Source organism: Rattus rattus, chromosome 15 (genome assembly GCF_011064425.1).
Source record: "Rattus rattus isolate New Zealand chromosome 15, Rrattus_CSIRO_v1, whole genome shotgun sequence".
Classification (NCBI taxonomy): Eukaryota; Metazoa; Chordata; class Mammalia; order Rodentia; family Muridae; genus Rattus; species Rattus rattus.
Window position 1 is genome coordinate 5,152,126 of NC_046168.1, and position 17,702 is coordinate 5,169,827.

The window sequence follows — 17,702 nt, forward strand, 5'->3', positions numbered from 1 at the left end:
AAATATCCACCCTATGCCTGCCATTTTAGCATCTGTTCCAGCCTATTGCTTTATAAAAAGAGGAGAGAGGTTCTTCTGTGCCTCCCTCCTCCCACCAGTGGAACTTAAAGAGGTAGGGGGATCTAGGCTATGTCCTCCTGTGTCTTTGTCTCCTGTTGTCTCAGTTTCCATGATTAAATTCATAAAATCAATGGTTCGAATTCCTTGAAAGGTTGCACGCTGTGTTAGGACAATGTCCAGCCAACTTGGGATCTTATACCATCAGAGTGCAAAGTGACTGTCCCCCATCCTAAGACATATTATTTGGCACAAGACTAAGTCATCTGGTTGTTCTTTATTCCAATATATAATTTAATATAGAGTAATACAAAGAAAATGATAGAGCACATTATCCCTACCTAAATAACATCTGATTTTTTTCACTGCATAAGTTTTTATTAAAGAATTTTATAATTCACATTATGTTTCCTTGCTCAGTTATCAATTCTGCTATTAGAACATTTTGAGCTATTCAACAATAAAGAATTATAAAATTAAAAGGATGCTCTAAATGTTTCTACTTTGCTGAAAATGCTTTTCTTGGGGTCTACAAAAACAGTGGTTTGTAGGTTCTACTATTTCTGTCGGGGAGTGGGGGTTGCTTGCTGTTCTTAAGTCAGGCTAGGTTAGATACCAGACCTGACATTTGCTCAGTGCGTAAAGTTCAAAGTTTCCTTTCCTTTTTTATTTATTTTATATTTTACTATTTTTTTAAAATAATATTTTTTCAATGTTTAGATATTTTTCTTCTGCAAAGTGTGAGTTTCTTTTTTGAGGTCTCTGGTCAGTTTAAACAGTTGGGACACCAGAGGTACTGCCAGCAGCTTTCTGGGCAGCCTCGTTAGCTTGGTGGGCTTGGAGTACCGACACGGCTTCCTGAGCTCTAGAACACAGAGACTCTGGAGAGTCGAGCATATGAAGTGGTTCTGAGTTATCAATCTCCAGCAACATGCCCGTGATCTTACCAGCCAGGGTCGGGTGCATGGCTTGAATGAGAGGAAATAACCTTTCACCCAACATTTGCTTTTGCTCTTGAGGAGCAGTTCCTAACGTGGAAGCAGTCCAAGGTTCCTGGCCCTGTATGCAAACAGAAGGCTGTTGCACCAGCTGGGCATTAAGATGTTGCTGGGAGTTCCGGACTCCTGTGGCATACTTATACTGTGGAATCGAGCGAACAGGAGTAGTTGCAGCTGAAGAGGCTAGGGCAGGACGTTGACCGGTTGTCTGTGCTGATGTGTTAGTGATGCGCTGTGCTGCCATGACTTGAGGAACATGTGAAGAACTTGGTCTTACCGTAGTAAAGGACGATTTAGGAGCAGCAGGGTGGATAGCACCAGACACGCTGGGGAATGGATGAGGCCGGGCACCCTGAGCAGTCCAGCGTGCACTTGGACTTGGTTGAACAATTTGGCTAGGGCAGCAAGGGGCACAGTTCTGAGTTTGTGGGACAGCAGCCACGGAGTAACCAGAAGGTGCTGGTTGGTAAGCGTTGATAAGAGAGTTCGGCCCAGATCGGACACTTGCCATTCTTTGAATATATTGGTTAGTGAGATGAGCCTGACGTTCTTCTTTGCGCTGGGCTAAAGCTACATAAAGTGGTTTCGTGGCCACGATTCTGCCATTCATTTCTGAAACAGCTTTTGTGGCTTCTTCTGGGGAGGAGAAACACACAAAACCGAACCCTTTACTGCGACCACCCTCTGTCATAACCTTTGTACTGGTGATTGTTCCAAACGGAGAAAATTCTTTCTGAAGACGTTCATCATCAATACCATCATCAAGATTTTTCACATAAAGGTTAATGCCCTGGTATCTGATGCCCCTGTCTTGGGTCACCTGCTCAAATTTGCGCTTAAGTTCTATGTGACGGTCCACCTTTTTCTGAGCTGGGCCCACATAAATGTGTTTTCCATTGAGTTCCTTCCCATTCATCTCATCCACCGCTTTCTGCGCATCTTCGTGCCTTTCAAAGCTGACGAACCCGAATCCTTTTGATTTTCCACCTTCGTCGGTCATGACTTTCACACTTAGGACCTGTCCAAACCTGCCGAAGAGGCCATTCAGGGTCTTATCATCCATGCGGTCGCCAAAGTTCTTGATGTAAACGTTGGTAAACTCCTTGGTCCTCGTTCCAAGCTCTGCTTCTCGTTCTTTCCGAGACTTAAACCGTCCAACAAACACTTTGCGGTCATTCAGAAGCATCCCGTTCATTTTCTCGATGGCTCTTTCCGCTGCCTCCTCTGTCTCAAAATGGACAAATCCATGGCCCTTCGAGCCATTCTCATCGCAGACCACCTTGCAGGAAAGGATATTGCCAAAAGCAGAGAATGTATCATACAGCGCTTTATTGTCAATGGTCTTGTTTAAATTTTTAATGAACACGTTGCCTACTCCACTCCTGCGAAGTGATGGATCACGCTGAGACCACATGATGCGGACTGGCTTGCCCTTGATGACATCAAAATTCATGGTGTCCAAAGCACGCTCTGCATCAGCAGGCTGCTCAAAGTTCACGGAAGCATAGCCCAGGGAGCGACGTGTGATCACATCCCTGTATACCCGGATGGAAAGTATGGGCCCGGCGGAGCTGAACTTCTCATAGAGCATCGCCTCTGTCACATCAGGGTGCAGGTCCCCCACATAGAGCGAGGCCATGGGGCAGCCTGGGTCGCTGGAGTTCATCTGGGCACTGCAGCCCGTGGGGCCTCAAGCCTCCACCTTCCAGTGAGAAGAACAGGGCCAGCGCTGGGCTGAGGCGGAGGCAGGGGCGATGTGGGCAAGCGCAGAGGATCAAAAACCAAGGAGATGAAAACCTCCCCAACGGCTGGCCGCAGAGCCCCAGGACCAGAGAGCCCGCGCTAGGCGCGTGCGCGGTTCATGATGCATGCTGCCTTGGGAGCGAGGCTGGGTGGCTGGAAAGCAAGGGCTGTCTGCTTGAAGGTGTGGTCCAGCTGGGTCTCTTCTGGACCCTGAGGAGAGGGTAGACAGGTGGGCCTCAGATGCCTCACCCCATTATTGTATAAAAGAAGAAAATAACAAAATTTAAAGTCAACCCCAGGGGAAATACTGAATTTTTTAAGTCTTTGCAGATTTAAAAAAAAAATCTACTTTTATTTTTTTCTTTTTGGGTGTGTTTTGAGACTTATTTTTAAAGACAGCTTCTTAATCTGTAATCCAGAGGGTCCTGGAACTCACCATATAGACCAGATCGACCTTGAACTCATTGGTGATCTGCCTGCCTTAGCCGCAAAGAGCCGGAGATAATTTTAGACAACGTGTTCCAAGGCCAAAAGGCGATCTGTAGTCTCAACACTAAGCATCAAGGAGAAAGGGACGCTTTTGGTATTTTTTAAAAAAGAAAATGTTTATTGGATCATAATGTTTCCATTTTCATTTTTCACTAGCATGGGCTTAGAGCAATGTATTGTACAAGATCATCCTTTGTTAGGAGACAGGAAGATTCATTTCGACTGTTGCTGGTAAAGACATATTGGAGACCAGGAAGTAGCTCACTTGAATCGGGAAAGCACACTGGTAAATGTCCTGTGGACTGGTTCTGGTTCCCTAAAAAGATAGGGAATCACCACCAACTGTGCTGACTATGGATCTTTGTTTCTCACAGAGACACAAGTAATTTAATATCCAGAATCAATCAGGATACATAAATTAGAAGTCATTGAGGTAACTAATCAGGTAAAGGCACTTGCCAGTGCAAGCCTAACAACTTGAGTTCAGTCCCTAGAACCAACTGCAGAAAGGGAGAATCAGCTCTTAAAAGTTGTCCTCAATCCCCCATACATGCTCTCTCTCTCTCTCTCTCTCTCTCTCTCTCTCTCTCTCTCTCTCTCTCTCTTTCTCTCTCTCACACACACACACACACACACACACACACACACACACACACACACATCATACATACATACGGACCCATTAATACAAAAACCATCTTTAGAGAATTACAAATTAGGAGATGGCCTCATGGTCCCCGTATCAGAGAAAGACTGGAGAGAGAGTGAGGGACAGCCGATGTGATGAACCTTTATGGAGTTGGTGCCAGGGTCGGGCTCTGCTGATGCTCTATGCCTCCAGGCCTCCTCCGCAGCTGCAGACACCCATCCCTGCACAGCCCATGTAGAACAGGTTCCTGGTGATGCTTCATATCACAGCACTAGGGAGTCTCTGAGGCTTAGCTGGGACTCCTACGTTCAAGATGTTGACCAGGGCTTGAGGAATCACCATACATTCCACTAGGGAAGGATCAAGTTCCAAACTAATCAGATGGTTGGCAGGATCAGCTCTTCGCACTATGGCCTCCCTTTCCTGCTCCACCGCAACAGGAGGCCTCCCCGTGTTCTCTACGTTCTGTGCAGGCAGAGGAAGCATAATAGCTTGCTTCTTCAGACCCAGTCAGGGAAATTCCCTTACTAGACAGGCATTACATTGTCATCAGAAATATCCTGTAATATGTATCCTGGAACCTATTCCCTTAATTAGAAGCAAGCCAAGGTCTCATCCACATTGAACAGTGGGATTGCATAGACATGAACCAAAGGAGGGAAGAGTCCTAGGGCCAACTCAAAGTGGCCTCAAAGCTATAAGGACACAGACACATCAGGTCAACAGGAGTAGCAGTAGAGAGTAGCCTGAATGACATAGATTCAGTTTGCTGAAAGCATCTTTAATTTAAAAGTTACCTAGTTCATTTTTAAAATAAAACAGATTTATTCACAGTTTGAACAAACCAAGTAGGGAGAGAACCTAATTTATCTCAATTCGCAAGAGAAAGTCTTTCGAATTTACACAGACCAGAAGATAGGAAAGAAAATATCTGTTCCACATTTCTGAGGAAAATGTAGCTGAACTGCAGGAAAAGCAGTTAGTTAATTGTTTGTTTGTTTTTTAAAAAGACCCCCATTTACTATCAATTTGCCATATACTACAATTCATTCTTTTACCAAAGCTTATTTTAATCTCAAATATATGCATGCTGCTGGTCCCACTACCTTGAACATCTAGCGTCCCAAAGGATGGAAATTAAGTCACTTCTAATTAAGTCCCTTCTTCATATAAAATCATTCCATGGCTTTCCCTGGCACTGTTGTGTTTGGCTATTTAGCATAACTCTAATGAGGGTGTTAGCAAATTGTACAGATACACTCGTTAGGTTCAAGTTATTGAAACATTAAGGGGGAAAAAAATCAATTTCCTGCCCCTGAGTCTTTCCTTTTAATTAGAGCTAGGAGAGTCGTCACATAACACACTTATTTTTAATAATGTTGCTCTTGGGGCATGTTTATTCCTTCTGTTATGCTTAATGGGGTACATTTTACAGATGTTAAGATGACATTTCAGGATGCCTCGAAGGGACAATGGGAGGTTGTGGTTTGCCAACAAAGCATCTCACAGAACTGAGGCAGGTGGGTGTTGAGGTATGAGATCCTGGGCTCTGGGTAAGGATGTAGCTGCATGGGTTTGCATTCTTGTCTGTGCATCCTCTATAGTCAGCTTTCCCAAATGCTTATTGTGCCGATTGCTTCGTTTGTTTTCATTCTCAAGAGTGTGTTAGAAGTTGCAGGATGGTTATAGAGCCATTATGGTTTCTAGTTATGACGGTTATTACAGCCTGTGGAAATTACACAGAAGAGGAACAAAAGAGTAAATAAGAATCTCTCTTCTACACCCTTTTCCTTTCCCTGTATGTATATTTCCATTCACTGCACTAGGGATACAGCTCTAGGGATTGCTCAAGGTCAAGTTCCACATCCCTGTCCACTCTCGCTGTGATTTATAACCAGTGTGTCTCCCAGGAAGGGCTCCATGAACTTTGAGATACAGACAACCCACCTCCAGTGGAAATTAAGGCTGACATATTTATTTTGAAGGGCAGAGTCAAGTTAATGACCCAAGAATTTCCTGACATACTAATGGGGCTTTCTCATCTGTCAAATGAGGTAGCAATCCAATTCTATACTCAGTCCAGAGGAATCCAACATACTAAAGGCTTCAGTGTGGTACCTTCCATGGGACTAGAAAAACAATCCACATTAGGAAAATGGAATTAGTTCTAACTGTATTATTAAGTATTACAAATCACTCTCTTGGGCCCAGTATGTTAAGCATTCACAATTATTTTTCAACCTGTTTATGTTTCCATTTCTAATACCACACAGAATGTAAAAGAGAGAATTCTTGTTATTTTAAACCATGGTTTTCATATTACACACACACACACACACACACACACACACACACACACACACACACCAAAACCAAAACAAAGCAGAAAACATAGGCCGTACCACATTGAGTACCTCTTAAGCTATTTTGTGTATGTAGCATACTAATTGTTATTAATTGTCCTCCTATTCCTATCTTATGGTGTTGTCATTTACTGTTGACTTAGCATCTAATGCATGTGAAGGATTAAGGCAGATACAGTGGAGAAGAAAAGAAATACTCCACTTCTTCAAAAGAGGTTCCAATCTGGATCATTCTATGACATCACCCTTCTTAAGTCCTCCCCCAGGGGATTCCAACTCCCAGTGGAATGAGATTAAACTTCTAGCCAGAGGCCCAAGGCAATACAGATCAATGTTGTGTGTGCAGATGATAGATACAGGACAAAACTGGCCTCAAAAGTTTATGTCAGCTTACCAACTATAACCACAGAGGAGAAGGCAAGTCCAGGTTGCAACCCTGATCTCCTAAATCCTGGGTCTTCTTTCATTTTCCTGAATTTCAATTGTAGGACCATTTAACCAATGGGCTTGTTGAAAAGAGTATGGTCACTACAAAACGTATGCTTTGGGAATTCGACCCAGCATAACCTCAGCTACAAGCCTCTAGAGTCAGTAGAAGAGGCGCTAAAGCCTGATCGTGACTTTGCTGTGAGACCTGGGACAGGTCATTTCATCTCATCTTCTTCAGTTACAAAGTGTAGCAACTTTGAGTAACAACTTGAAGATACTGGTTTCCCAAGTGAAGATATAGGACCATTTAGGAGCTTTCCAATGCATTTAGAAATTATAACAGTTAATTTCCATCATCAACTTGATGCCATATAGAATTGCCTAGAAAACTGGCAGACCAGCAGGCCTCTGGGGACATCTGTGGAGGGTTATTGTGATTAGACTGAGGTGAGAAGAACTGCCCACAATGGGTGCCACCATTCTTTACACTGGGAACCTGAACTATATAAGTGGAGAAAGAGACCCGAGGACAAGCATTCATCATTATCTGCTTCCAGACTCTGTACACACTGTGAGCAGACCCCTCCAGCTCCTGCAGCTTTTCCCTCCCCACTGGATGAACTGTACCTTGGTATTTTGTTAGAGTATCTCATCACAGGAATAGAAAAATAAGACAGATGCCCAAGCACAGGAGGCTCTGTGTGCAGAAACACTTTAGTGGAACCATTTTAACTTGCCTGACCCTGAAGCACTTAGTCATGTCCCACAGAGCTCATGTTCTCTGGAAATAACTTGGGAAATGATTTTTTTCCAAATTCTCTTTTAGCTTTAAAATTTGGTAGTTGACATTTTCGCTGATGAGTGTTCTATACCTTCAATCCATGTGTTGTTCCCTTTTAATTGTGACTTTCCACCCTCTGAAGGAACTGAGCATGGTGGGTGGCAAATAAATGCCATTGATGGATTTATTTGCCTCTTAAGGTTAATGTATTCTAAACAGGGCTTATTTAATGTGTTTGGCAAAATGTAGCCTAACACACAAGCGTTTTGGGGTGGGAAGCCATGTGCTCCCACCAGGCAACTAGAAGAAAACCACCAACTCTTCCCAGAGCCAGCCAGAAAGATGCCAGATGACATTGCAGTACCATTTGTCTATGAGAGTCTCATTCTAATAAGAAAACAAAAGACAGATTCTGTCTCTGGTTAGCAGACTTCTGGTCCAGCCACCTCCTGGGTCTGTTCTGCACAGTCAAAGCATTTGGTGTTGGCTGCCACTGAGTCATTCTGATGTGAAAGCCATTTTTTTATCCTCTCCCTAGTAGTTTACAAGATAAGTTTCCTCTGCCAGATTCTCCCAGAGGAAGATACCCTTCTTTTCATCCCTAGCATGGCACTCTGTGTCTTCTTCAAGAGTAAACTACCAAACAGCACACTTATGGCTCTGAAAGAGCTTTTAGAAGTGCCAGAGAATTTCCCAGGAACCAGTATTACTTAGTGCTATTTCATGTTTGCATTTGCCCACAAAATAGAGCAATGGTAATTATCAACACCATAAATACATTGAAAAGCTGACAGTTGTTTTTGATAAAATGCATTAATATAGCATTACTCCCATCATTTAACATTATGTCTAAGTGGTTTAATTTGTAATTAAAGCCTTTACATTATACTAAGAAGCATAAATATATATAAAACCTTATGAGTCATTTAATTCTACTAGCTCTCAATATTGTCTTCTTTTTAAATTAATATTTAAGTGAACATACAATGTACTGAGTTTCATTGTGGCATCTTCACACATAAATATCATTATACTGTCTTCCTATATTCCTTCTCTCACTGCCCTGTCTTATCCCCACTCATTTTGTCCAGCTGGTTCCTTTTAGCACAATGCATCTCCCTTGTGTTTTCTTATTATATGTATTCTACTACTCTCTTTATACCACTTCACTTATGGTATCTTCCTTTATCTCTCTCATAATTCTCTTTCTTGTCTGTGATCTACATATGCATATGCATGTGTGTGTATATGCAGCCATATTCACTCACACACACACACACACACACACACACACACACACAATCATATATCCTTATCTTACCATTGTGAACCATGCAGCATAAACATTCATCTGCAAGTATCTCTGACATACATTGACTTGGAGTCCTTTTGGGTCTATTTCCGAGTGGTAGAGCTGGGTTATATGGCAGTTCTGTTTAAGGTTTTTGAGGACCCTTCATACTCATTGCATGATGGCTGGACCTGGCTACAATGCCCTCAGCTCTGTAGTATTCCTCACTTTCCATTTCTTACTCAGCATTTGTTTTCTACAAAATCTTGCTTGGACATCTGGAAGGGATGGTGTAACTGTGACATAACTTCCTGCCCCAGGAACACAGCTACCAAGGCATGGACCCCCACAAGTGTTAAATGTTGCTGAGCATGTGGCACGTTTGTATATATATAATCTTCTTGTTCCTCCTTCAGGAAATATTCTCAATGTCAAGGTTATTGGGAAATATTCTTGATGCCAACATTATCAGTGAATGTCCTTTCTGCCAAGGTTAATGACTCCATGATAATTAGAGACATGATTCTGTGAGTCAAGGTTGTACCTAAGGTCTCAGCAAAATGGTGAACACTGGAACATTCAAGGCAGGCCTTAAGGCTGTGGGAAGGAACTCTGAAAACATGAGTTCAAAAATATACAATAGTCTCTCAACTATGCAAAATACAAGGATGAAATATGAATTATATTAGGAACTTTATGGACCTAGAAGAGCACAGGCAGCTTCACAGTTAGCCAGCTTGTCAGAAAGGCACAAAGACAGGCAAATATAAAGGCAGGCAGAGTTCAAGGTCAGTTTGGGACAAATCAAAGTTAGTCCCAGGCCTCATAGGAATGGTGATCTTAGAGCAAGATCGCACTCAGCTAGCTTAGTCTTTGTATTTACAAAGACAGGCAGATCTCTGAAATCATTTGCAATGTTAAGAGAAAATTAAAAAAGAAAAAAGAACAACCTTGTCTTTTTCAAAATATTAAGGGGCTGAGGTCAAGGGATAATCAAAAGGGAACCTAGAGTAAATAACTGAATTGATATGTAAGTAAAAGACTAGACCTTTGCTACCCATGAGATGAGCTAGCAGACAGCAATAGCAGTTCCTTTTTAGATTTTTTTCCCCAAAAGCTGAGCTGTCTAGAGATCTCTCTAAAGAGTGAACATTGCTCTTTTAGAATTTTTTTCTGACAAGAAAGAAAGCTGTCTGGATCAAACTACAGAGCCAAGAGCTATCTACAGAGAGCTATTTAGGCAGCCATCGTGAGCATGACTACAAGGTTGTCATCTTGTACCCACGATTTGACTTTGAGTTCTTTTTACCTCTCCCAAACACCTTTTCCTCAGAGCCCCTCTCCAAGGGGAGGCTGGTCCTTGGTAGTTGTCACAGTTTCTTGAGGATAGTCATTTTGAGTAGGGTGAGTTGTAATCTCAAAGTGATTTAATTTATTTTTCCTGATGGCTAAGACTGTTGAAAGCTTCTTCAATATATTCTTTCTTATTGACATATTCTTAAAGTATTTATTTGTATTTCTTCTTTTGAGTACCAGCTATTTAATTCATTAGTGCACATTTACCAGTTGATGATTTGGGGGTTTAAAGGGTCACCTTTTGTGGTTCTTCATACATCCAAAGTATTAATCCCCATTCTCAAGTTTAATTGGGAAATTTTTCCCATTGTGTAGGCTGGCTTTTGATGCCATAGATTCATGTTTGTCAACCCTTAGGATTACTTCCTGTGTTATTGGAGTTCACATACACATACACACACACACACACACACACACACACACACAAACTTTGAAACTACTTGTCTGTGTCTGGATCCTAAGATGTTCTGTGTGTAGTTTCCTCTAGCAGCTTCAGTTTTTCATGTTTTGCATTTAGGTATTTGATTCATTTTTTTCAGTTGATTTTTGTGTAGAGGATGAGATATGAATCTAGTTTCATTCTATAACTGGAAACCAGTATATATTAAAGAGGCCAACTTTTCTCTCACATATTTTTGACAGATTTGCCAAAATTTAGGTACTTGTAACTGTATGTTCTATATCTGGGCCCTCTACATAATTCCTTTGATATACATGCCTGCTTTTATGCCAGTTCCTTGCTGTTTGTTACTATGACTGTATAATATAATTAGAGATCAATGCTCCCTGTATTTTAAAAATGTCTTTCTTGCTGGAAATGATGGTATATTTCTTAAATTCCACTACTCAGGAGGCAGAGTCCACCAGATCTCTGTGTATTTGAGGCTTAGCCTGCGTACATATCAAGTCCCGGGATAGCCAGGGCTACATAGAAATACCCAGTCTCAAAAAGTAACCCGAAAAACTCTTTCTTTTAACTTTGCATTTAAGAAAAATGTAATAATGACCATGAGTAATAAAACGGTATTCTATGACTTCATATACACTTAAAGTACAAGTAAGTGGCCAGATAAGACCTTTCTTTCTGTCCATGCTGAGTGTCAAGTGTTATGTGATGGTCGATAGCTAAAAACTGTAGTGTTCCCTTTTTGTTAGTGATTTGTCTTGGTTTTGAATTTTGTATAAACCTTAATTTTTCTTATCTGTGAAAAAGAAGTACAACCTTCTCACATGCTGCTTTAATGATAAAACATAAAATGGTTCATACAACTCATACTTAATACATGTCAACTAATAAGCAGGTAATAAGTAATTACATTATGGAGACTCGCTTCATTTGATAAGAAGGCTTGGGCAAATTGGCCCAATGACATTACTTCCTGCAACTCTCTCAGCTCCAATCCTGTGCTTGTCTGCTTGCCTCCTATAAAACACTTTAAACATCTCATTCACATGTGCTGATGTCCATCTGAATGTTACTGCCTAGAAAACTAAAAACCACTTTCTACATGTGTCATCAGTCCAAATTAGCACTACCCAATTTGAATTTTATGTTTTTTTTCCTTCCATGAGAAAACTCACAGGCAGTTAAGGGAATATGTTCAACTGAGGTCAGTTTCATAAGCCATGTTGTGTCTGTGTTGGGAAAAGATGGACGGACGCCTCAAGAATTTATTCTGCTAGGAAGGAATCTTGTTGGGAATCTGCAAGTGCTCCTTCAATTGCAGTGTGTAAACAGATCATCCAGAGACTTGCTCATATGCAAATTTATATTCAGTAGTTCAGAGGTATAGACTAACATTTGTAACAAGTGCCCAAGGATGCTGTCCCAAGTCCTTGCTTCCAGTTGCAAAATTCAACACCAACAAAGAACAATGAGACACACTGAATCCAGGAGCTCCTAATGGCAAGAAAGCTGGCTAAGATCCATAACTAAAGAACAAAGACAAATTAACTAACCAACATAGAACAAAGCACATTGATTTTCTACCCCTAAGTAGCCTCTGCATGGCTTCTGTTTTACTAAACTGACCAGGACAGCCATATTCATTCCAGAGTAAATTAGGTGATAGAGTATTTACCATTCCTTAGTAAATAAACAGCACCATGCGTTATTCAAGTCAATAAATATTCATTTCAGACTAGTGCCTATTTCAGATCTTACTCAAGGCCTTGAAGTTAAAATAGGGATCTAAGAGGTTTGGCAAAATTTTTAAAGGGATAGCCAAATCAAAGTTATGGATATGCACAGGGACTTATATATCTATAAAAGATTATCATTTAGAATGTGAAACCAAAAACAAAACATAAATGTAAAAATATTCTTAGCTTATATTTAATACAAAAATGTGAAAAATATGGGCCTTTGTCCATAGATCTTAGCCTGCCAATCACCAGAATACACAGCCATCATCCTTATCGAAAATATGACCTTTCAAAAATAAAGTGCTCTCTCCCAATCCTCCTTGTAATTTGAATGAATCTGGATATATCAATAAAATTGTCCACTTCTATCTGTCTACCCACCCAGGTCTGAGTAAGGATCACTGGTCAGTCTTGAGGCACATGACAAAAGACCCAAGAACAGCATAAAACGTAACAGATCAAGATTCTCAGTTTCAAGAACTCAGAGCCAAGGGTACAAACTTAACCATGAAATCATCTCTTCAAACACTGATCTCTGTGTGCTCATCACATGCCCTGCAAAAGATAGCTGGGCAGTTCAATGCATCTGTGACCAAGTCATCATCCACATGCAGAAATGAGCTCCTGAGTAGACAAAGCATACACATGGGATACACATATACCCCAGTAGGGCATCTGACTATAACTCTCAAGCTGGGCTGCACAGCATGGTAGCCACATGTCAAACTGCTCCCAGAATCCTGATTTCCTATGAAAACAAAGCTATTTCTTAACAAGTGAAGTATGGGAGAGAGAGAGAGAGAAAGAGAGAGAGAGAAAGAGAGAGAGAGAAAGAGAGAGAGAGAGAGAGAGAACATGATAATCTTGTCTACACCAAGATGGTACTTTGGAGTAATTACTGGACTGCAGAGAAGGTAAGGGGTCTGCTTGGAGGGCAAGTTTACCCATCTACTCTCTGTAGAGCCTTTATGAGTTTTCTTGTAGATAACAATGTTGAAACATGTGCTCTGCCCATCCTACTTTTTCTTTTCACAGCTTTTCCTTTAAAGAGAGAGAGAGAGAGAGAGAGAGAGAGAGAGAGAGAGAGACTACTGTTAAGTGTCACCAAGTGATATCACTTAAGATCTACAAAAGGAGTGTGTGTGTGTGTGTGTGTGTGTCTACTGTTGTTAAGTGACACTAAGTGATGTCACTTAAGATCTACAAAAAGAGTTATCTTGTTGTCATTTACAATTTCAAAGCAAAGTTGGTACTTTAATGTAACCAGACTATAAGTCAGGTATAGTGATCAAGTATGCATCCTTTTAAAGCAATTCATAATTACAAAGACAAAATTCAAAAGGGAAAAAGAACATCTCTATCCCAAAAAATGGCATTCAAATTACACAAGCCATTCATTCCTGTTGGTCCTATGCGGACTCAGTGAAGTCGCACCCATAGGTCCACATGTTTAAAGATAGGAAAACATGAATCCAGACTATTAAACCCATTAAGTGCTTAATCTTATTTGAATCTTTTTTCTTTTTCCTGATAGTCAGCAGTCTTTGCATTTATGAGTCCATAAGTAATCTAATTACCGTAGTGGACTCACCAGTATTTATCTATGTTGGTTTGTCTGTTTGTTATCTATAGTCAATTGTAGAAGACTCAAGGGAGACATCACGTCTCTCTTCGTTTAACGATCAGACAAACTTTTTTTTTTAGATAATGCAAACATATTCAAGAGTCACAGCCCCTTCTCCTCATATCTCATCAAGTAAATTTTATTTTCTAATTTTCTGTAGTGATTATCAAGTAGGGTTAAATAATGAACCATTTTGCAGCTTTCCATAGCTAACATTTATATGATGTCTTGGTATTCCCCTAAAATGTGTATATTTAAGTTGCTGTAGCCTTACTGTGTAAATAGTAGGTGTTTTCACATGCCTTGTAAAGGTACGTTAGGAAACTACATTTGACACTTTGGAGCCAAGTCCTCCATCTCCAAAGACACTTGAAGCAACTTGAGCTCAGTTTCCCCCCTTAGACAAGGATAAAAACCACAGCTGCCCTTGAAGTAGAGACTATGCAAATGAATGTATGTGGTATGTGTGGCGTGCATATACATCAAGTCAAAGTAACTACTTCACACATGGCTGCTGTTGTTTTCATACTATGACTGCTCCCGCATTCCCCTACAGCAAAGAATAACTGAGTGTCAATCTTTGGTAAGATAGCTGAAAATAAACAAGACTCTGTGCTTGAAAACAAGCCTAAAGCCAGTTTCCCTGCCCTCCCCATTTTCTGAAAAATCTGGTATGAAATAATTCAGTGTGATCTTAAGTTAAAAAAATTAAGGATAATTATTCATTTTCAAAGGAACTCAGAGTATGTTTCGCAAAAACGATTTGTTCTCTGGGCACAAAGTTCCATGTATAGACTACTTTCCAGGGACACTGTCTTGAGCCACCCAAGCAAGTCCCTGGATTGTCTTGCTCTGTGCATCATCCCTAGGAGGATTGCCATGTCTGCGCCTGGATTTATGGGGATACAATAGAACATAAAGGCAAGTCACTGGCTGGCCTCCGGTCCAGGTCTATAATTGGTAGCAGAGAACTTACTACTTCTGAGCTTTTTTATTTTCCAGTTCAGCTGCCAAAGGGGTTTCAGACACTGTTCCAACTATATTCTACAAGCTTCATTTGCCAAGAAGCTTCAACCAACTGGTAGAACAATAAAGTGCACGTCACTCATTTCTGGACGCCTCCAATGCTCTCTTTGAGCATATTAGAATTCTGAAAGAAAATTAACTATGGAGCCAAGAGAATTCCTCAGTTTATATATGTGAAAAGCCCAGGTTGCAGACCATTTACAGGCTTGAACAACGTCACCGTAACCTCCTTTCACTTCTCTCTTCTCTGCCTTCCAACAGTCTGCCTCATTCACAGAAAGTGCCTCGATGCTATATGAAGCTGCAGGTCTGCAGTCGTAAGCATCCAAGAGATTTTGGTCATTTATAGGGAGGGAATTGGGAGCCTGGGTGTGTCACACTCTACAATGGCCAACTGGAAATACAAAGACAGCAACATTCAAATTTTCCATTATTATAATTTAGTGTTCTGTACAAATGACACAAACAAGACGCCAGCAGATCCACTACCTAGAAAACAGGTGCTGAATTGTTGACATAGTCACGGCAGCTCACAACTTTGACCCCTGCCCATAGCAACCAGTGACACATGCTTGTAAAGTGCTTTCTGGTTCTATTGATTGGTGTCTTTGTTGTGTTAGTAGCTGTGGTGGTTATATATTAATAGACCTGACATTATCGAGCTGGTATGTAGTCATGCCAAGGGCTTCGTTTGAGTGTTATGCTAATTCTATGTGACGGTTGTGACCTTGATTTCATACATTAGGACTCTGGAGCACAGGGGAGATAGGTAACATGCCCAGTTATCACAGAAACAGAACACAAATGATAGCATTTAGTTCGAAACCATGTCTGTGCAGAATTACAATGTCATTCCCTGCCACGGCTTGCCCTCTTTGTCGTATATAACAATAGATAATACTTATCAAACACTCTCTGTGCATCAAGTGTTATGCTAGAGCCATTGCTTCTCTTTGCACCCACTGTAATGTCATGCAAACTACTCTAAATAGTATCCCTACTTTACACATAAGCAAATTGAGATGCACAGATGCTCGAAGTCATACACTGTAAGTCCAGTCTGACATTTAAGGTCATGGCTTCCCATAGACAATACTACTTGTACCTTTAAGTCTCTTCTTATTGTTACTGCTGCTTTCTTAGAGGTTAGTTATCTTCACTAAACTGTTGATACTAAAAGCAAGGACTGGGCCTCAACACTTAGTTCATAGAAGGTGAGTAATGAATGTCTTAATTCATTTGTTCTCTAAATTATGATAGCACTTTAACACATGGAAGGTATTCTTACAATGGAAAGAATAAAAGGATCTGAAGGCTTTCTACAGGCACCAAATGAATCCCATATTCATAGACAGGGAATCATAAACAGTCCCTCATGAGGTCAAACCTAAGTTTTATACTTTGCAATAGTCAATCCAACCCAAGCGACAGTCTGGAAATCGAAATGACTTGGCCTGGGCTAGGTTTTAACACATAATGCAGATGTCAATCGCTCATCTAACATAATAAAATTTGCTGCTAAACAGAAAAGTAAAACTGAATGTTGCATATGGTTAAGTATGTAATCTAGTACAGCAAGATTCAGTCCTGAGGGCAGCCCTTCCTGGTCTGGCACTTACTGAGTTTTACTCACCAAACCTTGGATGTTTCTCTCTGCAGGAATGTCACAGAAAATACCATAAACCCAACAACTAATTCAGCCTCCTGAGAACTAGGCTTCAAACCCTCCAAGGCCAGGTTCTAGTCCATATCATATGGATGAGATACATACAAAGTCAAAAACCAAGTACAATTTTTCTCAATAGGGCATCCCTTCAAAGCAAAATAATAGGCCATGAAGCAGACAAATAGAGGGGTGGTGGTTTCCAGCCAGCTAGAGGGCAAAGACCATGACTAGCTAAGGATGTTTTGGGTGGAACCTGATTGAGAGTCTTAGGTGAGCCTAACACAGGATCAAGTCCCTATTTGCTGAACTCAACAGAAATAAATCTAAGTTCAAACAACTGTGGTTTCTTCGAGCTCAGCAGACAGCTGTTTTGGAAAATGACTCACTGGAGAGCACAGATGTGTTGTACATGTTGCCTTAAGAGTGTTTATCAACATGTGGGAATGAATTACTCAACCTGTTGTAAGAGCAATAGAAAAAAAGGATAGCCATGTCATCAACCATATTCTTCCATTCCGCCTCCCAGTGGGGTAGATTCACTCGGATCCTAGTCTGATGACTACCACCCTTCATATTTATTCTTTGAGTATCTTAAAACAGACATGAAGTCATTTCTACTACATGAGGATCTTATCCCAGGATGAACACCTTGTCTTTCCCATCTGCTCCTGAGGGCACAATCCTGACTTCTGCTTGGCCTTCATTCTCCATAGCTATAAGTTCAGGATCCCAGGTGAGGTGTCAGTCTGAGTCAACCCTAGTAAGTTTATTTCCTTACCAGATATTGGAACGAATGCAGGACAGTCTAAAAAATGAAGAGACAGAAGCTATGAAGATTTTGTTCATCTGTAATCAGGAGGTCAAAGCAAACACTATCCAATATAACTCTATTGTTGCAGATCTAGCATTCTGTTTACCTTAGTGTCTGTAATTATCATGACCTTCCTGATGCTATGAAGAGTGTCATCCACACCATGAGGGCAGCAGAGGACAAGCATGGAAAGGATCAGAGTCTTTAGTGGCCATGTTCTACTATTGAAATAATTAAGCTTGCTTATAAGCCTCATACTGTGTCTGGTCACATT

General features: G+C 40.9%; 1 protein-coding gene across 1 annotated transcript; it reads right to left on the reverse strand.

The window, feature by feature from the left end:
• Window positions 1–460: 460 nt before the first annotated feature.
• Window positions 461–2,721, reverse strand: LOC116884714 (polyadenylate-binding protein 1-like). The gene has a single exon (XM_032885900.1). It carries the CDS (start codon window positions 2,719–2,721, stop codon window positions 829–831), a length of 1,893 nt encoding a protein of 630 aa, XP_032741791.1. The 3' UTR covers window positions 461–828.
• Between the last annotated feature and the right edge of the window lie 14,981 nt (window positions 2,722–17,702).